At 32.8% G+C, this 23,068-nt stretch overlaps 1 protein-coding gene across 1 annotated transcript; it reads right to left on the bottom strand.

Annotated features, from left to right (window-relative positions):
- Positions 1-20,169: 20,169 nt before the first annotated feature.
- LOC131421718 (olfactory receptor 2T33-like) lies at positions 20,170-22,662 on the bottom strand. Its single transcript, XM_058568506.1, has 2 exons — positions 22,487-22,662; positions 20,170-21,543 (listed from the first exon to the last, which is right to left on the bottom strand). Exons 1-2 carry the CDS (start codon positions 22,576-22,578, stop codon positions 20,580-20,582), a joined length of 1,056 nt encoding a protein of 351 aa, XP_058424489.1. The 5' UTR covers positions 22,579-22,662; the 3' UTR covers positions 20,170-20,579.
- Positions 22,663-23,068: the final 406 nt, after the last annotated feature.

Below are 23,068 nucleotides of genomic sequence, written 5' to 3'. Positions count from 1 at the left end.
TGAAGCCAATGTTCATTTACCATTCCAAAAATACTAAGGCCCTTAATAATTATGCTAAACCTACTCTGCCAGTGCTCTATAAATGGAACAAAAAAGCCTGGCTGAAAGCAGATTGGTAAACGACATCATTTACTGAACATTTTAAGCCCACCGTTGAGACCTACTGCTCAGAAAAAAGATTTATTTTAAAACATTGCTGCTCATTCACAATGCACTTCATCACCCATGCGCTCTGATGGAGATGTACAATAAGATTAGTGTTCTTTTAATGCCTGCTAACACAATATCCATTCTGTAAATAATGGATCAAGGAGTAATTTTGACTTTTAGGATTATTATTTAAAAAATACATTTTGTAATGCTATAGGTGCCATACATAGTGATTCCTCTGATGGATATAGGCAAAGTAAATTGAAAACCTTCTATAAAGGATTCACCATTCTAGATGTCATTAAGAACATTTGTGATTCATTGGAAGTGGTCAAAATATCAACATTAACAAAGTTTGGAAGAAATTAATTCTAACTGTCATACATGACTCTAAGAGGTTCAAGACTTCAGTTGAGGAAATAACTACAGATGTGGTGGAAATAGAAAGAGAACGCCTGATATGTGACTGAATTGCTACAATCTCATATGAAAACTTTAACACATGAGGAGTTGCTTCCTACGGATGATCAAAGAAAGTTGTTACTTTAGAAGGACTCTACTCCTGTTGAAGATACTGTGAAGATTGTTGTAATGAGAACAAAAGACTTAGAATATTACGTAAACTAGTTGATAAAAGATCAGCAGAGTTTGAGAGGATTGACTCCAATTTTGAAAGAAGTTCTACTGTGGGTAAAGTTATCAAAGTACATCCCATTTATGAAAGGAAGAATCAATAAATGCAGCAAACTTTATTGTTGTCTTATTTTAAGAAATTGCCACATCCAATCCAACCATCAGCAACTACCATCTTGATAGGCCAGCAGCCATCAGCATGAAGGCAAGACCCTCCACCAGCAAAAAGATTACAACTCACTGAAGGCCCAGATGATGGTTAGCATTTTTTAGATATAAAGTATTTTGATTAAGTTTTGTGCATTTTCAGACAATGCTATTGCATTCTTAATAGACTACATTATAGTATAAAAATAACTTTTATATGTACCAGGAAACAAAAAAATTCATGCGTCTTGCTTTATTGTGATATTTGATTTATTCTGGTGACGTAGAATCAAACCAGCAATATCTCTGAGATATGCTTGTATAAGAAAAGCTATGCAAGGTGTTTTTATTCAAAACCAAGAAACATTGTTTAGAGATATTAAAAAAATAATGTGTAGGTTCATAACACATTTGTTGACTGAGACATGATATATTTTAACATTATAATTCTGTCAATTTATCTATGGGCTAATATAACCATTAAAAGTATAATGCTTTGAAATAAATAGGATTTTTTTGCATCCTCAAAATATACATTAATTAATTTTTTTTTAATTCTGTTTCTTTTTTATTTATTTATTTATTTATTTAATTTTTTTTTTGTTTATTGCAGTAACTGGTTTATAACATTGTATAAATTTCAGGTGTAAATTTCTGCTTGAAAATACACATTAATTTCTTACAGAGCACACACACACAAAAACACTGACTGTAAAATTTAAAAAATGATAAATTGGACTTTTAAAAGATTAAAACCTCTGTTGAGCAAGATACACCATTGAGAAAACAAACAGGCTAGCCACATTGTAGGAAAAAATATTTATAAAACATATCTTCAATAAAGTGCCTTGGGACAGAATACTTAAAAATATTTTACAACTCAGTGACATAAATAGAAGCAAAAAATTGTCAAGAGAATTAAAGATATTCCTCATGAAAGAAAATATATGAATGACCAATCAGCACTTAAGAATAGGATCAACTTCATCATTCTTTAGGAAAGTGCAAATTGAAAAATGATATAGGTCTACATATTTCTAGAAGGGTTAAAATTTAAAATATTGACCATATCAAACACTAGTAAGAATTGTAAGAATTGGGAGCAATATGAGTTCTCATGCACTGTGGATAGAGAAGTAAAATGTGCAGCTACCATGTTGGGAAGCTGTTTAGATAATCACCTGCAATATTAACCAGTGATTACGTTGCTGGGCGTTTACTCGTGTGAAATAAAAACATATTTTCAAAAAAGACTTGTATAATAATGTATATAGAGATTTTATTTATATTGGTTAAAACTGTAAACCACTTAAATGTGCTTCAACAAAAGAGATAAATATTGTGAAATAAGCATACACTGGAATAGCATTTTGTAACAAAACCAATAATCTATAAATACATGGAAAAATTTGCATATATTTCCAAATGTTATATTTAGCAAAAGGAGAGAAAGATAAAAATGTACAAACTGCATGTTTACATTTCATAAATATATACAGTGAATGTGTATGTATATATATACACACATGCATGTTTAAAGAACAAGCAAACTAATTTATGAAGATTAAAATATGAACAACATTTTTGTGTGTGTGGGAGTAGGGGAAACTATTCGGAGTGGGACTAGATGGAACTTTCTGGGCTGGTAGATATATTCTATATTTTATTAGATTGTTGTTCGAGTATATTCATTTTTCAAAATTAGTGAAATGTGTACTTAATATTTGGAAAATTTTACTGTGTAAATTTTTTATATAAAAACCCCATCAGGGGCCAGCACCACGGCATAGTGGTTCAGTCTGGCATACTCTACTTCAGTGGCCCAGGTTCACTGGTTCAGATCCTGGACACAGATCTACACCACTCATCAAGCCATGTTGTGGTGGGGACCCACATACAAAATAGAGGAAGATTGGCACAGTTGTTAGCTCAGGGCTAATCCTCCTCAAGCAAAAAAAGGAGATTGGCAATGGTTGTTAGCTCAGAGTGAATCTTCACAAAAAGAAAAAAAAAAACAAAACCATTCAAAGCATGCAGGTTATATAGAAAATATACAGCAGGACTTGTAGGTTTAAAAAAAGTACCTTTCTATTAGCAATCACACTCTCATTGCTCTTTGCATATGTTTAAATTTTGATATACACTGATTCATAATAAAGAGAAATACACGTTGATAAAAAAAGAGTTAAGAAGTGTTGCTGATCTTCTTTTACCCTATTTGGTCTGCAAAATATTGAAGAGATAGTTATATGTCACTCAGTTAAATATTTCTATATATTAAAATATTTGACATAAAAATAGAAAAATTTCTGAAATTCATAAATATTACCAGAGGAGTGATTCAGAAACAATTTAATTGATAAATGTATTCAATTTATCAAATTAAATAAAACATAATCATAAAGTTCTGATTAAACAATCCATATTTCTGACTAAAAAAATACTAAAGGCTCTTTACCAAATATGTTTAAGAAATTTTTTAAAAATTTTGCTGTGTTATGGGTTCAAGCTCTTGATTTATTTATTTTTTATTGATGAAGTTCTCCATATGTCAATAACATCCTGTTCCACATCATATGGATAAAACTATTCACTTTCCTTTTATTAGGACCTACCTGAAAACCATATTATATTCTTTGACCTGCAAATAGTTCTTTTTTTATTCTAACTGCCATAATTTTATTACAGTATTGTTTATTAAGGTTGTATACTCTGAAATTGTGTGAAATGTTCTGGCTGACTCTGTGCTGAATCTTTGACAATGATTCCTTGGTATTTTTTATAGCTTTCGTTCTTACTCAAATATATATCATTCTCTTAGTCCTGCATTGCTCTATAATTGAAGTGGGAGAAAGCGAACTTTCAAATAGGTCTTGAAACGTAATGGCAGAGGAAACGGAGCACCACAAAACCAATACCTAGTGCAAAAACTGACACAAAACCTAAGTAATTTAATATATTCAGACTTAATACAACTCATAAGAAAGAATTTGCACATTAGTGTAATGAATGATATTGGTACTCTTTACAAGTAATATTTACTCCTAAAATCATATAGCCCATTCTACGTCAATGAAGACAGCTCAGGGTAGTCAACATCACCTGGGGGATGGTGAAGGATGAGGAATCTGATCAGATATTGAGGGCCACTGTTCTGGTTAAACTGACTTAGCAAGGTTCTTGCTAAAACTGATTTCACAGGAAAGTGCACAAACAGGCCTAGGAGAAGGTTCAAGAGCCTGAATAAGGTTTGGTCAAGCAAAGAATCTTTGTGACCGTTTGTTTTATTGAATCTAGAGTTCAGTTTCAATAAAGTAGTGACAAAATATTCTGTAAATTAATGGAAACTAAAGTTTCATAACATCCAAATGCAATATATAAACTTTGGATTATGATACAAAAAATAATAACTAGAAAGTATATTTTTAAGAAAAGTAAGAGAAATTTGAATATTTCCTGGTTATTAGATATTATCATAGTGATTTTATTTTCCATAGTTGTCAATATTATTGTGATTAAATATATTATTGTATTTGTTTTTAGAAGACACTTGTTGAGATATTGAGAAAGTGTGATTTTTACAAACTAATGTTAAATGTTTCAATGTAAAGGAAAGATGAATAAAATATGACAAATATTAAATTTAAGGCTTACAGGAAGAGTGTGTGGGTGATTATTCTACTTTTTATTCAACTCTTCTGTGTAAATATTTTCATAATAATTTGTTGAAGAAAAATTAAAAAAGGGAAAAATGTTCAGATTGATAATCACAGGAGACATCCAATTGAAGTTATTCAAAAGTAGTTAAGTACAAGAATGAAGATAGGGAGAGAATCAAGGTCATAGACGTAACTTGGAAGTCATCAGTTATAGATGGTAGCTAAACTCATGGGGCTGGAGGAGATTCCCAAGTGAATGTTGACAGAGAAGAGAGTTGAGGACTGACCTGGGATGTTGCAAATAATTATATGAAGACAATTCAACAAGAAGATTGCAAAAGGAGATTCAATGATGTAGGAGGGAGGAGATAAGCGGCCCAAAGGATAAATAAACAAAGTGTTTCAATAAAAAGGGAATCAAGAGTGTCAAATCTCAACAAAAGGGCTGGTAAGGCAAAGACACAGAACTGATTATTTACTTAACAATACGTAGGGTATCAGTGACCTTATAACGGTAGTTTCAGTAAAATTAATTTAAAGGTGTACTTGATTCACTCTATTTATAAAGTGTTTAGATTGTGTATAGAAACTTATCCATCCTTCCTTGTAGTTCTGAGCAAATGGCATGCAAGAGGTACTGCTGTGGAAAAATGATGGTGGCTTTGAGGATAGCTCCTTAGAAGGGGAAAGATTAAAGTGGGGCATTTTTGTCCACATTCTAGTCTGCACTGGTCTGGAATGTGGAAATAATGGCAGAAGTTGTGGTAGCCATTTTGTGACCACCAAATAACTGTAAGATTAAAGCTACATGCTAGAGGTAGCTGAGCAGAGAGGGAGAAAGTGCTTGGGAAATTGACAGTGCTGTTCATCTACCACTGTGTCACAGGGCTGTTCACTTTGAATTTCTCTTGATTGAGATAAACAAATCTTTGTCAAGTTTAGGTGAGTACTATTTAAAGTCTTTAGTACCAGGAGCTGAGTAAAATGTCTACACATACAACATTCACATCTGGGTATACCCTTCATCACATGATGAAGGTTGAGTTGCAGTTGATATTAAGAGTTTGTCATGGTTTTTTGAGACTTCCTTAATTCTTACAACAAAAATGATTTCTACAACTGTTTGATATTACATGATTGCAAATCATATATAGTGAATTTACACAGGTAATTTTATCATCAGCTTTGATATGAAATAGGCAGTGTATCCCACTTATTAGCCAATTAATATTTGGCTGTAATCTCTCGCCTCTGAATATGTATGTTTACTTGAAGAAACTAAAAGATCAGACAATTGACTCTCATCATTTAGGACAATACAAGAAAGTCTGTTTTTTTATGATTATTAACCATTGTCAATTATCAATGTTATAAAGTTTCAATATTCTGGGAGATTTGGAGGAAAGGAAAAGAAACGTAAAAATGTTTATCAAATATCAGAAAAACTGTAAAAAATATTTCCTCATGATTCAGGTTCAAATTTACAAGCCAAGTGGCCTTTTGAAGGATAGATGAATTCCGTCCCCAGAAGTAGACTTGCTTATTCAATGGTTTAGCTCTTAATTTTTGTATAAGCATAACATCAATGCAAGATATAAAAGCAAGTTATGTATCAATAAATACATCTTATAATGTTTTACTTAAAATTTGTTAACTATATGCTCTAAAGGAAAAGTAATGTCTATCAGTTAGTGGCTATGTCTGGTTCCATGTAATACAATTCTAAAATTTGACCTTCGCTAGCACAGATTTGGTGGCTAGTGATGCCAGGACTGAATTGTGTCTGCAATTTGTTGTTCTTTCTCTTATGTTTCAATATGACTGCTGTAGCCTCAGTTGTCATCCCTTTATTTCACACAAGAATAAAGAAAAACCAAGGAGAGATATAAGGATAAATAGCAGCTATATCATGTCTCTTTAAAACTACCAAGAACCTCAGCTGATGATCTTTATTTATCTGAAAGAAAGAATGCAATTTTTTTCAACCTGGATACATTTCTGTTCTACAAATGTAGTCATTTTGTTAGATAATTAGATGTGGAGAGTGAATATGAAATTGACAAAGAGTAGTCTTTGCAACAATATGCTTGAAAACATAAGAAAATGGAATGGATGTTAAATATCAAATATCTGGAGTTGGATAATTTTTTAGATGGTACAAATTACTGAAAGAAAGTCATTAAATTCTCCTTTATTAATTTGCTTATTTACAAAATGATAATAAAACTGGTATCTTCCTCAAAGTCTCATGTTGAGGTTTAAAATTAGAATATTAACCAATTTAGGGCCGGCCCCGTTGCTTAGCGGTTAAGTGCGCACACTCCACTGCTGGCGGCCCGGGGTTCGGATCCCAGGCGTGCACCAACGAACGCACCGCTTCTCCCGCCATGCTGAGGCCCCGTCCCACGTACAGCAACTAGAAGGATGTTAAACTATGATGTACAACTACCTACTGGGGCCTTGGGGGAAAATAAATAAATAAATAAAAATTATAAAAAAAAAAAGAATATTAACCAATTTAGATATATACAGAATGTTCCATTCAAAAGCAACAGAACCCATATTTGTCTCATGATCTATCCTGCACATGGAACATTCTTCAGGATAGATCATATGTTAGGCAACAAAAAAAGTTTTAATAAATTTAAGAGGATTAAAATCATATCAAGCATTATTTAACCACAATTTTATGAAATCAGAAATCAATTAGTCAAAGAAAATGGAAAAATTTACAAATATATGGAGATTAAACAACATGCTACTGAACAAACAATGAGTCAAAGAAAAAAAAATAAATAAATACCTTGAGACAAATGAAATAGAAATATAACATACCAAAATTTATGGGATGCAACCAAAACTGTTCTAAGAAGGAAATTCATAGCAATAAGTGCCTACCTCAAGAAATAAGAAAAGTCTCAAATAAGCAAGCTAACTTTACACCTCAAGGAACTATAAAAACAGAACAAATGAAGCCCAAAGTTAGTAGAAGGAAGAAAATAACAAAGAGAGCAGAAGTAAATAAAATAGAGACTAAAAAGACAACAGAAAAGATCAATGAAATGAAAAGCTGTTTCTATGAAAACATAAACAAAATTGACAAACCTTTACCTACACTCACCCAGAAAAAAAGAGAGGACTCAAATCAATAAAATCACAAATAAAAGAGGAGATGTTACAATTGATATCATAGAAATATAAAGGATCATAAGAAATTAGTATGAACAGTTATATGTCAACAAATTAGACAATCTAAAAAAATAGATAATTGCTAGGAACATACAATCTATCAAGACTGAATCATGAAGAAATAGAAAATCTGAACAGTTAAATTACTAGTAAGGATATTGAATTGTTAATCAAAAACCTCCAAACATAGAAATGCCCAGAACTAGATGGCATCATTGGTAAATTCTACCAAACATTCAAAGAAGAATCAATAGCAATCCTTCTCAAAATCTTCCAAAAAATAGAAGAAGAACAAACTCACCCAAACTCATTTTACAAGGCTAGCATTATTCTATTAACAAAATGACACAAGGATGACAGAAAAGAAGAAAAATAAAGGCCAGTATCTCTGATAAACATAGATGCAAAAACTCTCAACAAAATATTAGCAAACCAAATTCACAATACATTAAAAGGAAAATACACCATAATCAAGTGAGATTTATTCCAAAAATGCAAGGATGGTTCAAAATATGCCAATCAGTCAATGTGATGCACTATATTGACAAAATAAAGGATAAAAATATGATCTTTACAGTAGATGCAGAAAAAGCATTTGACGAATTTCAATCTCTACTTATGATAAAAAGTTTCCACAAATCAGGCATAGAGGAAATGTATCTTAACATAATAAAAGCCATATGTGACAAACTACAGCTAACATCATACTCAATAGTAGAAAACAAAAAGCTTTTCTTCAAAGATCAAGAGCAAGACAACGATGCTTACTCTTGCCATCTTTCTTCTATGTAGTATTGGAAGTCCTAGCCAGAGTAATTAGGCAACAAAAAGGAATAAAATTCATCCAAAATACAAAAGATGCAGATGATGTAATATTGTATGTATATATAGATATATCTATAAAACACCAAAGACTTCATCAAAAAACCGTTAGAACTAACAATTCAATAAAGTTGCAAGATACAAAATCAATATGTAAAAAATCTGTTGTGTTTCTATACACTAATAATGAACTACCAAAAAAGAAATTAAGAAGAGAAGGTCACTTACAATTGCATCAAAAAATAAAATATCTAGGAATAAATTTAACAAAGAAAGTGAAAGACCTCTACTCTGAAAACTTGAAGACATTGATAAAAGAAATTGAACAAGACACAAATAAATGGAAAGACTTTTCATGCTCATGAATTCAAAGAATTGTTATTGTTAAAATGTCCATACTACCTGAACAAATCTACAGATTCAATGTAATCCCTATAAAATTTCTAACGGCATTCTTCATGAAAATAGAACAAGCCATTTTAAAATTTGTTTGGAATCACAAAAGAACCCAACTAGTCAAGGCAATCTTGAGGGAAAAACAATGATGGAGGCATCATGGTCCCTTATTTCAAATTATATTTCAGGGATATAGTAATTAAAACAAGATGGTATTGGTAAAAATACAGACACATAGGACAGCCGAACAGAATAGAGACCCCAGAAATAAACCCACTCATATATGGTCAATTAATCTATGACAAAGGAGCCAAGAATATTAAATGAGGAAAAGACTGTCTATTCAATAAATGGTTGAGAAACTAAGCAGCCACATGCAAAAGAATTAACCTAGGCCACTTCTTATGCCTTATGCAAAAATTAACTCAAAATAGATCAAAAACTTGAACATAAGACCTGAAACCATAAAACTCACAGAGGAAAACATAGCTGGTAAGCTCCTTGACATAGGTCGTGGTAATGAATTTTTAAATCTGACACCATTAGCAAAGATAACAAAAGAAAAAAGTAGTCATACAACTCAATAGCAAAAACAGAAACAATCCAATTAAAAAATGGGCAGAAGATCTGAATAGACATTTTTCCAAAGAAGACATACAGATTGTCAATAAGTACATGAAAATATGCTCAATACTATTAATAATCAGGGAAATGCAAATCAAAACCACAATAAAATATCACGTCACACCTGTTAGAATGGCTATTATCAAAAAGTCAAGAAGTAACAAGTGCTGGCAAAGATTTGGAGAAAAGGAAACACTTGTGCACTGTTGGTGGGAATGCAAATTGGCACAGCCACTATGGATAATAGTATGAAGCTTCCTCAAAAAATTTAAAATAAAACTACCATATGATTCAGCAATTCCACTTTTGGGTATTTTTCCCCTCCAAAAATGAAAACACTAACTCCAAAAGATATGTGAACCTCTATGCTCGTTGCCACATTATTTACAATAGTAAAGACATGGAAACAACTTATCCGTTCATCAATGGATGAACGGATAAGTATATATATTCAATACAATATTATTCAGCAATAAAATAAGAATAAAATCTTGCCATTTGCGACAGCTTGGATGGACCTCGAGGACATTAGGCTAAGTGAAATAAGTCAATCAGAGAAAGACAAATACCATATAATCTCTTATTTGTTAAATCTTAAAAAAAAGAAACAAGCTCATAGTTACAGAGAACAGATTGGTGGTTGCCAGAGGCAGTGGGTGGGGGATTGGAAGGGTGGGAGAAATGAGTAAAGGGGATAAAAAGGAAAAAATATAGAGAAAATGAGAATATTAAAGTAAAGAACAGTATACCACTGTCCTTTAGACAGTAAGAGCTAAGCTAAACAAATGTTATATAACAGTGATGACGGTGATATCGATAATTGTTAGTATGATATTCAAAAATTATTGAATGTTCATATATAAAAAAACTTTAGTACATCCTTACAATATTGTACTAATCAGCAGTAAAAAGAAACAAATTTTCAATAAATGCAATCATAGAATAGATCTTAAAGATATTGTGCTGAGTCAAAAGAGCCAATTTCAAAACTATACACCATATATATAATATATATATAATTAAAGTGATGAAATCATAGTGGTAGAAAATACATCAGATGTCTCTAGGGTTTAAAATTGGGGAAACGGTGTGACTATAATGGAATAACACAAAAGCGTTTTTCTGTGAAAATGCAACAGTCTGTATAATAATTTTTATGATGTTTACATAAATTTACACATGTAGTAAAATTTCATAGAACTCTATTTACACACACACAAGTATATAAAAACCGGCAGTATTTGAATGAGGTCTGTACCTGAGTCAATAGTGTTCTTCCAGTCATTTTCCTGGTTTTGATAATGTACTGTGATTATGTAACACATAATCATTGAAAAGCTGAGTGAAGGGTACACAAGAACTATTTGCACTATTTTTGAAACTGTCTGCAATTCAAACACAAAAATATTTCAACACCAAGTTGTAATAAGAGAAGTAAAAAAAAAAAGAAAATCACAAGTTAACGTGTCATTTTTCCCTAAACTGATGTAAAGATCTACCGCAATCTTAATTTAAAGATCTCAGCAATTTTGTACGTGAAGTTACAAGCAGATTCTAAAACTTCTATAGGAGGAAATCATCAAGATTGTGGAATAAGTGGTTCCTAAATTCATTCCCCACCACCAAAATACCGACTAGTAGTTATCCATAGAAAAACATCTTTGTGAAAATCCCATGACCTGGGGGTGAAGCTAAAGAAACCCCTTGGACCACAGAGACAGAGAATGATCACATTAGAAGGGTAAGAAGAGGACTTTCACTTTGACTCTGTTTCCTCTCCTCCCAGGACAGCACAGCATAATGCCTGAAAGTTGCCCTTGGCCTACAGTTTCTCCAAGGGGAAAAAGAGAGCCAAAAGTGAACAACCAGCTTTCCCAGAGTTGTGGAACACATTTGGAAGGCCCAGTTGGGTCTTGCCTCATGGGGATCACTGAAGAATCAGCAGAGTTGGACCACAACTGATCAGATTTAAAAAGAAAGTGGGGGCTGACAACAACAAGCACACACATATTAGTAGGCTGCATTTCTGTAGGTAGTGGCCAGGAGCTCAGTCAGCAGTTCTGCCTGTTTTGGGTCCCCAGCTTGCAGTCATGCCCAATCACAGAGTCCAACCAGAAGTACTGCCTTGCCACAAAACGCAGTCTACTAATCCATCTGACTAGAGGTGACTGAAAGCTCAGCTTCTGTCCTCATCTGACCTTGAAGCACAGGCTACAGACCTGCCACAACAGGAAGCACAGTCAGTAGCCCTGCTTGAACACGGAGCCCAGCCAGCAGCCCCTCCCCTGACCTCTGAGTATAGGCAGAGGCTTCACTCAATTAGAGACCTCAACAGCACACCCTACATACCTGCAGATGCAACCAGAAGAACTATCAAGAACCCCAAAATGAGCTGAATTATAAAGCTCTTTTTCTGCAAAAGCACATCTCTAAAGTATAGAAGAGAAGACCATTTACTCAAATGTGCAGACATAAGTGCAAGAATTGAAGGCTCAGAAAGAATCAGGTAAATATGACAGTAACAAAAGAAACTAATGTAGTTCCAATAACTGACTATAAAGAAACTGATATCTTTGAAAGATTTGATAAAGAATCAGATTAATCCTTTTAAAGAAGTTCAGTAAAATACAAGAACTCACATAGACAACTAAAGAAAATTAGAAAAACAATTCATGAACAAAATAAGCTCAACAAATAAATATAAACCATCAAAAAAGCAAACAAATTCTAGAGCTGAAGAATACAATGACTGATCTGGAAAATTCAATACAGAGCTTCAATAACATACTTGAACAAGCAGAAAAAAAGTCAATGAACTAAAAAAAAAAAGTCATTTAAAATTATACCATCAGAGAAGCAAAAAGAAAAAAGAATGAAACAGAGGAAAGAAAGCCTACAGGACTTATGTAACTTTTTCCAGCAAAACAATATACACGTTTTGGGAATTCCAGAAAGAGAAGAGAGAGATAGAAAGGGGCAGGAAGTCTATTTAAAGTAATAATGAATGAAAAATTTCCCAACTTGGAGAGAGAAATGAATATTCAGATTCATGAGGACTAAAGGTCCTCAAATAGCTTGAACCCAAAAAGGGCTATATCAAGATACATTGTAATTAAAATATCAACACTCAAAGACAAAAAGAGTATTTTTAAAGCAGCAACAGAAAATGACCTCACATTCAACAGATCCTCCATAAGACTATCAGTAGTTTCTTAGCAGAAATCTTGCAACTCAGGAAAAAATGTGATGATACATTCAAAATGTTGAAAGAAAAAAGAAATGCCAATGAAGAATACTATAACTGTCAAAGCTGTCCTTCAAAAGTGAAGGACACATAAAGACATTTCCAAATTCACTAAAGCTGAGGGAGGTCATCACCAATAAGGCACCAAACCTGCCTTACAAGAAATGCTGAAGAAAGTTCTTCAAAATAAAATAAAAAGACCCTAATTAAAAATGTAAAACCGTATGAGTGTATAAAACTTATCGGTAAAGTTAAATATATAGTCAAAGTCATAGTCTCAGATATTGTAATGGTGGTATATAAATCCTTTTCAACTCTCATGTAAAAGTTAAAAAGCAAATGTGCTCAACTAAAACAGCAATAATTTGTTAGTTAATACACAATATTAAAAATGTAATTGTGACATTAATAACATAAAATTTGAGGGACGGAGAAGTAAAAATATGGTATTTCTGTATGCTATCAAAGTTAAGTTGTTATTAGCTTAAAATAGGATGTTATAACTATAAGATATTTTATGTAAGCCTCATAGAAACCACAAAGAAAAAATCCTTAGTAAAAGCGAAAGTTTAAGATAAAGTAATCAGAGAATTCCACCATGAAATATCATCAAATTATGAAGGAAGACAGCAAGAGAGGAATAAAAGAAATCTAAAACAGTCAGAAAACAACTAATAAAATGGTAATAGTAAGTCCTTACATAACAACAATTACTTTAATGGTAAGTCGATTAAATTCTCCAATCAAAAAAACACAGAATGGCTGGATGCATAAAGAAAACAAGATTTGATGATATGTTGTGTACAAGAGACTCACTTTAACTTTAAGGAAACGCAGAAACTGAAAGTGTAGGGATGAAAAAAGGTATTTCAAGTAAATGGTAAGAAAAATAGAACAAGTGTAGCTGTACTTATATCAGACCAATTAGATATTGTCAAAGAGACAAATATGGTCGTTATATAATGATAAAGATGTGAATTCATCAAGAAGATATAACAATTATAAATATCTATTCATCCAACATGAATAGCTAAATATATAAATATATAAAGCAAACACTGACAACACTAAATGGAGAAATAATTAACAATATAATAATAATAGAGGATTTTAATATCCCATTCTCCACTCCCCAAAATGGATAGACCATCCAGATAGAAAATCAATAAGAAAACAAGATTTGAACAACACTATAAAACAAATGATCTAAAAGACATACACAGAACATTTTTTCCAACTGCAGCAGAATATATATTTTTACAAGTACACATAGAATGTTCTCCAGAATAAATCATATGATACACCAAAAAAAACAAGTCTCATCAAAACCAAGCAGATAGAATTATATTAATATCTTTTCCAACAGCAATAGTACGAAACTAGAAATCAATAAAAGCAGAAAAATAAGAAAATTTACAAATGTATGGAAATTAAACAACACATTCATGAACAAACAAAAAATCAAAGAAATGAAAAAGAAATCAAAAGATATGTTGATAAAAAGAAAAATGCTAACACAACTTGCCAAAATTTATGGCTTGCAGCAAAAGCAATACCAAGGAGAAAGTTTAAAACTGTAAGCGCCAACATAAAAAAAAGATCTCAAATAAACAACCCAACATTAGATTTCAACGAACTAGAAAAAGAAGAACAAACCAAACCCAAACTTAGCAGAAGAAAGGAAATAACAAAAATCAGAGCAGAAATTAGTGAAATAGAAAATAGGAAAACAATTGAAATTATGAACAAAAGTTTCATATATTTTTTAAGTAATTTCAAATATTTTTTAAGTAATTAACAAAGGTGACAAAACTTTAGCTAGATTATTAAAAAAAAAATGACCCAAATAAATATAATTAGAAGAAAAGACATTGCAAACGATACCACTGAAATACAAAGATCATAGAAAGCTACTATAAAAAAATTACATGCTAAAAAATTGGACAACATAGATAAAATGGATAAATTCCTAGAAATATACACCTACCAAGACAGAATCATAAAGAAATAGAAGCTCTGAACAGACCAATAGCAAGTAAGGAGATAGAAGCTATGATCAAACATTGCAACAAAGAAAAGGCCAAGATCAGATTGTATCACTGGTGAATTCTACCTAACAATTAAAGAAGAATTAACACCAATCCTTCTCTAACTTTTACAAAAAAATTTAAGAAAAGAGAACACTTCCAAATGTATTTACCTAAGCCAGTATCACTCTGACACTAAAGCCAGATAAGGATGCTACAAAAAAAAAGAAAAAAAAGAAAAGTACCACTGATAACCTTGATAAATATAGATGCAAAAATTCTCAACAAAATACAAGCAAACTAAATTCAATAGTACACAAAAAGAATCATACATAACTATCATGTGGCACTTGTTTCTGGCACACAAAAATGGTTCAACATATGCAAATCAATAAATGTGATATGCCACATTTATAACGTAAAAGGTAAAAATCTGATTCGCCTCTCAAAAGATGCAGAACAATCATTTGAAAAATATTTACTATTCTTTTATAATAAAAACTCTCAACTAATTAGGTAGAGAAATAATGTCCCTGAACATAATAAAGGTCATGTAGGTCAAGTCCATGACGAACATCATACCCAATACTGAAAGTGGGAGACCTTTTCATCTAAAATCATGAACAAGTAAAAGATGCACACTCTTATCATTCCCATTCAACACAGTACTGGAAATTCTAGCCAAAGCAGTTAGTTAAGAAAAAGAAATAAAGGCATCAAAATCAGAAAGTTAAAATAAACTATTTTTCTGTTCGCAGACAATATAATCTTATGTACGAAAATCCTAAAGACTTAATCAAAAAGTCATAGAATAAATTAATACAGTGAAGTGGCAGGATGCAAAATCAATCAACATAAAAAATCAGTTTTCTTTCTATACACTTACACCAAAATATTTGAAAAAGATATTAAAAAAATCCTAGTTATAATACCATCAAAAACAATAAAATACTTAAGAATATGTTTAACCAAGGAGGCAGAAGATCTATACACTCTAAACTATAAGAAAAAATTTGAGGAAGACAAAAACAAATGGAAAGATATCCCATATTCACGGATCAGAAGAATTAATATTGTTAAAATGTCAATACTATCCAAAGATGCAATCTCTATCAAAATTCCAATAACATTTTCACAGAAATAGAAAAAGAAAAATCCTCAAATTTGTATGGAATCACAAAAGACATTGACTATCCAAAGCAATCTTGGGAAAAAATAACATAGCCAGAGGTATCACCCTTTCCGATTTCAAACTATATTACAAAGCAATTCTAATCAAAACTAGATGGTACCAACATAAAAGTAAAATATACAATAATGGAACAGAATTGAGAGCCCAGAAATAGACCCATACATATATGGTCTACTAATACTTGACAAGAAAGCCAAGAATACTTAATGAGGAAAGGATTGTCTCTTCAATAAATGGTATTTGAAATACTGGATATTCACACACAATTAAACAAAACTGGACCTCTATCTTACAATGCTCAGAAAAATTAACTGGAAATGGATTAAAGACTTTAATGTAAGACCTGAAACCATAAAACTCTTAGAAGACAAGGTCTTAGAAGACCTTGATTGGTTTTCACAAGGATTTTTTGGATATGACACCAAAAGCATAGACAAAAAATAGCAAAAATCAACAAGTAGGATTGCATCAAACTAAAAACCTTATGCACAATAAAATAAATAACCAAAAAATGAAAAGACAACATACTAAAAAAACAAAATATTTGCAAATAATATATGTGATGAGGGGTTAAGATTCAAAATAAATATGGAACTCCTACAATTTAATAACAAAAATACAAATAACCTGATTAAAAATATGGACAAAGGATCTGAATAGACATTTTTCTAAAGAAGACGTATAAATGGCCGAAAAAGACATGAGAAGATGTTTAATATCGTTAATTATTAGGGCAATGCAAATCAAAACCACGTTGAGATGTCACCTTACATCTGCTAGAATGAAAATCATCAAAAGGACAAGAGATAACAAAGCACTACTGAGGGTGTGAAGCAAAGGGAGCTCTATGCAGTTGTTGGTAATGTAAATTGGTACAGCCACTAAGGAAAACTGTGTGGAGATTCCCCAAATAATTAAAAATAGAACTTCCATATGGTCCAGCAATCCAACTTATGGGTATATATCCAAATAAAATGAAATCAAAATCTCTAAGAGATATCTGCACACCCATGTTCACTGCAGCATTATTCACAAAAGCAAACACCTGGAAACAACCTAAGCTTCATATATATATGTGTATATATATATTCACATATACAATGGAGTATTACTAAGCCATAATAAAGAAGGAAACTCAAGCATTTGTGACAACACTGACTGACTTTGTGGGTATTATGATAAATGAAAAGTCAGACAGAGTAAGACAAATATTATATGATCTCACATATGTAGAATATTGAAAAGCGATATAGATGAATCTCTAAAACATAATATTGAGCAGAAGAAGCATAGCATAATTAATGATGGTATGTTAGAATAGTGATTGCCTTTTTGGAGTTTTTGATTGGGAAAAACAAAAGGAAGTCTCCAAGGGTACTAGAAATGTGGAGTATTCTAAATCTTTGTTGTAGTTACATAGGCATGTACACATGTAACATTCATCAAGCTGTATGCTTGAGATTTATGTTAACTAAATTAATTAAAAACCATATCAACTGTAAGTAAATTATTCCTCGAAGATGATATATTCAAGGTAATTCCCCAGTTCAAATTTTCTTAGTATTCATGGCTTTGTAATTACTGCCTCTGCATGATATTCCTTTATTTTTAGATGCCTATGGAAAACATATCAGTAATACCTTTTGAAAATTTTCTATGTAAATATTTATTTAAAAACTAGAGTAGGGGCCTGCCCTGTGGCGTAGCAGTTAAGTACACATGCTTTGCTTTGGCGGCCCAGGGTTCGCATGTTCAGATCCCGAGCGCGCACTGATGCATGCTTGTCAAGCCATTCTGTGGCGGCATCCCATATAAAGTGGAGGAAGATGTGCACGGATGTTAGCCCAGGGCCAATCTTCCTCATCAAAAAGAGGAGGATTGGCATCGGATGTTATCTCAGAGCTAGTCTTCCTCAAAAAAAAAAAAAAACTGAGTAAAAGTTTTCAAAAGCAATCAAAACAATAAAGAAATGGGTACAGAATTTTCAAAACCATTTTTAAATTGTCTTTGATTTCATACTTAATTTCATTACGGTCAGATAACTGGTCTATACTATTTCTCTGAAATATACTGCTATTTTTACAAGTATCTGGTCAATTTTTATTAATGCCTTATATTTTCTTGGAGATAACGTTATTTGGTTATTGTTTCTTTTTCTTGTTTGAGTTTCATGCTATAGATCAGGCTGAATAGTTGTTTTGTTGAAATATTTTTATCTTATCAAATTTTATGGACTTAATACACCATTTTCTAATCAATATGTTTTCAAAGCTATTTTTCTGATGGTAAATGAATCTTATACAAATAATGAAATTTTCATGACTGTATTTATTTGTATCAATTTCATTAAAGAGAAGAAAAAATTTTGATGACATAATTGACAGAACATTAAGAAATTGCGTTCCTGTTTTTCATCCTAAGACAGGATGAGGAGAATAATAAACAAGGCAAGCAAACTCTTAGTCTTAAAAAGGTGGCTGCTCTCTTCTGATGTCCTCAATTCCTTCTAGAAGTGTAGAGTTTCCCAAATAATCTCTCTGGACATGGACCCAGGATCTACATGCATTGGTTAAGGTACTATCACGAATATGCATGTGATATTGGTACTTGCATCTCTGCATGAAGCTGGAAATTTCCTATGTTGCTCTAAAACATTCATGTTGGAATTTAGGTGGACTTGAAATGCCATTTTAACTCTCAGAAACTCATATTTCGATTCATTGTCCCTGGAAGCTCTTTCTGGGGTTATTTTTCTTTGTACGTTTAAAACTTTATTTATTTTTTAAGTTTGTTACACCTATAGAAAATTTAGGCTCCATCGTAAAATTCTCTAAGCCACCTTGTTATGCAGTTTCTGATTATAATTTGGCCTTGATGACCACAGCTTTCTGCCATATCTGCCTGGCTTGTGTCTCCATCTAACAGACAGAAGAAATAGTCTTGTTTCTTCTCTTTTCAAAGTCCCCATATTTTATATGATAAATAGTTCTAGTTATTTGGACATTTGCAGAGGTAAGGTGACCCATATAACTTATAAGAAACAGATGGTTGACTCTTATTCAGGTTTGATAACTCATTATCATCACATGTTCTATTCCTTCATTAAGTAGTAGATAATAACAACAATAAACAAACACATAGAGACAGAGATTGGATTGGTGGTTACCAGAGGGGAAGGGGGGAGGGAGGAGGGTGAAAGGGATAATTCGGCACATGTGTGTGGTGATGGGTTGTAATTAGTATTTGGTTGGTGAACATGATGTACTCTAGGCAGAAATAGAAGTATAATGATGTACACCTGAAATTTATACAATGTTATGAACCAATGTTACTGCAATAAACAAAACAAAACAGAAAAGACTAAGCAGTTTACGCATCTGAATTCATATCCATGGACCCCATGTCCATCGTAAATCAACATAACATTTAAATATCAGTCATACAATCAGTTCCAAGAAAGAAAATTTAGTATTGGTGTACTGTAAAACAGATTGGCCACTGCAATTACAACTAGAGCCTGGGGAAAGATATATATTATTTAAATGAAAAGTTACATGAATTAAAAAGATTTGCCTTCAGACTCCAAATAAAACAGACTGTGGAAGACTGTTTTTTTAAAAAACGGTAACTATATAACACATATTTAAGTTGTGCACTTTTTCCTTTGCCATGGGCCTGTATTTTAAACTATAGTTAAATAGTAGTGTTCTCATTTGTCTTTGGTGGCATTCCTATATTTAGTTCTTATAAATGCATGGAGCAAAGACATAGAAAACATAGTGTTTAAAATAACTCACTGGGAGCCAGCCCTGATGGCCTAGTTGTTAAAGTTCAGCACGCTCCACTTTGGTGGCCTAGGTTCAGTTCCTGGGTGTAGGACCATATCACTCATCTGTCAATAGCCATGCTGTGGCAGTGGTTCACATAGAAGTACTAGAAGGACTTACACCTATTCACAACTATGTACTGGGGCTCTGGGGTAGGGGAAAGGAAGAAAAAGGAGGAAGATTGGCAAAAGATGTTAGCTTTGCATGAATCTTCTCCTGCAAAAAAAATAATAATAATTAAAAAATAATAAATTGCAGGACAGAAATAAAGCATACCTTGTTAGGGGACAAGCTTGGGATTCACATTTTAACATTTACTTGCTGTGTTATATTGGGAACAATATTTAATTTTTCATGCTTCCGTTTTCTCATTTAGAAGATGGGTGTCAAAGTACGTATATCATGGTATATCATATAGTTGTTAATAGGATACAAAATAATCTATAAAAATTGCTTAGTGTGGAGCATAGCAAATAGTAAGTGCTAAAGAAATAGTATCTCTCAATATAGTGGTCTCCCTTAATTCTTAACAACTTCCTATTATACTTATCAATGAATTTAACTTTCTCTTCATGCATTACTAAAGGAGAGAGAATTACAATATGTTTAAATGTTAATGACTTCAGGAAATTAGACTCATTTAACATTGAGTAACCTTGAAGAGTGGGACTAAGCTTGCTGGCATTTTAAATTTGCACATTTCCCCAGCCACTTTTTCAAGGCTACCTTGACCTCACTGTTCCTCAGACTATAAATGAGGGGGTTCAGCTCAGGGGTGAAGATAGTATAGAATGCTGACACAAGCTTATCATGGTTAGCTGACCTGTAGGATTTTGGTCTCATGTAAATAAAAATAGCAGCTCCATAAAAGAATCCCACCACAACCAAATGTGAGGAGCAGGTAACAAAAGCCTTCTTGCTGGCTTCTCTGGAATGCATCTGGAGAACAGCAGAGAGGATGAGACTATAGGAAGTCAAGATGAGGGAAAAGGGGACCAGAAGCATTAACACACAGCAGATATACATTACATTTTCAAAGAATGATGTGTTGGCACAAGCCAAACGCACCAGCATGGGGGCCTCACAGAAGAAATGATCAATCTCATGAGCGCTGCAAAATGGGAAGCTCAGGGTAGCAGCAGCTTGCATGATCCCATCAGCTGCCCCCAGGAACCAACACCCCAAAGTCATTCTCAAGCATAATTGCCAGCTCATGAGGACAGGGTATCGCAGTGGGTGGCAAACAGCCACAAAGCGGTCATAAGACATTGCTGCTAAGAGAAAACCCTCTCCACCACCCAATGTGAGTGAAACAAAGATCTGCAACCCACAGCCAGCAGGGGAGATGGACTTCTTGCCAGTCAAGTAGTCAGCAGACATTTTGGGCACAATGGTGGCAACCAGCATCAAGTCCATGAGGGAGAGCTGGCTCAGTAGGAAGTACATGGGTGTGTGTAGCCGCGGATCCCAGTAAATCAGGAGAAGCAAGAGGGCATTGCCCACCAAAGAAGCAATGGCCATTGTCAGCACCAACATGAAGAGAAAGAGGTGGGGTCCTGTGTGTTTAAAGAGTCCTAGAAGAATGAAGTCTGAGGTTGTGTTCCTCTTCTCCATGATTTCTTCTGGTGTTGTACTGCAAATGGAAAAAAAAAGAAGGAAGGGGCATTCATCATCTAAAAACCTTAGTTTGATTTCATAACTTCTGGACATGTACTGGATATGGAATCCCAGGTCTTGATTCAAAGCCCTACCTCCCAGTTAAGATGGTTCTTCTTGACCTATCATTCCACTTCTCTTTACCTCAATTTTTTGTTTTAAATGTGGTTAGTCTATATATTTCACACAAGGATATATTGGTTGATTGAGATAATAATCAAAATGGATCAAAAGTAGAAAGAACTGGTAAGGACTATAAACACATGAATAGTTCCTTTGGCTATTTTTGTATGTTATTTAATTATTATTATTATTGTGCTTTCATTATGTATATTGAAACCAAAATTAACCAGTTGAGAAAATAAACACTCATTTAAAACTTTGTCGTTTATATTTGTTTGAGTCATAGATGAATTTTTTTTCAAATTTTGGAAATCTTAACATACTCAAATTAGTTCTTTTTTAATAAACAAGAAATTACGGTTGTTTCACTGTGGGTTACACAGACCACAGAGTGGAACAGGTGAGCGTAAGTAAAACAAAATTTCCCTACTGAAGGAAGATAATATCCCCAATAATTGATGAAAATGTTCTTCCTTCATCTTATTAAGTAACTATTTTTATTTACCTGAATTTTAAAATGCAACTATTCTAGTTCATCACTCCCAATACCTTAAGTGTGTTCCCACACACTTGGAATAAAATATAAATATCTTTCCCCAGCTTACTAGGACTTGGACCCACGCCCTACACACCATTTCACCACACCATACGCTGCCACGGAGCCTTTCAATGACCAGGCAAATATGAAAGGCAAGCATGAGAGGATCTCATAAATGATTGGAGAGCGTAGAAATAACTATAATAAGGAGTAAGATAATTAAAAGGACAAGGAAGCAATTTTAAAACAATTTTATTACCATGGAGCATAATTATTAGTCACAGGTAGAGTATAAATATATCTGAAAAGAAAAAAAAAGCAACTTATTTTAAAAATATCTAAATTTGGCATATCTTTTGAAAGTAGTTGTTTAATATTTAACAAAACAGATCTATTTTCCTAGGAGACACCATCAAAATGACTGAGCCCACAGAAATGATCATGGCTTTACTAGGAAGGGTTCGAGGGCTGAAAGCTGTTATACACTGAACATAAGTACGATTTTAAGTGCTTGCCATTTTTTAAACTCTATACTAAGAATAAAACTTGTAAACGCATAAAGAGCAGAAGACCACACAGGTGCAAGGAGCCAGTTCTCCTCTTTTATTAGCAGAAAAATGCACAAACTTACCACTTTTGTTCATGTGTAGATTTGCAGACCTTTTTAGTTCTGATATGGACAGTCCAGAAATATTGCAATCAAAGCTTTAGAGATATAATCTCTGAGTCTGTTGTCTAGAATTGTCTGGTAATATATTACTGCAGAGACAGAAATAGTGATGAGGTTTTATAACCTGAAGGATTTGATTTTGTGAATATCCTAATGCTATAAAAATTAGGT

Source organism: Diceros bicornis, chromosome 3, assembly GCF_020826845.1.
Source record: "Diceros bicornis minor isolate mBicDic1 chromosome 3, mDicBic1.mat.cur, whole genome shotgun sequence".
Classification (NCBI taxonomy): domain Eukaryota; kingdom Metazoa; phylum Chordata; class Mammalia; order Perissodactyla; family Rhinocerotidae; genus Diceros; species Diceros bicornis.
The sequence above is the reverse complement of the archived record's forward strand: the minus strand, read 5'-3'. Positions and strand labels throughout refer to the sequence as shown.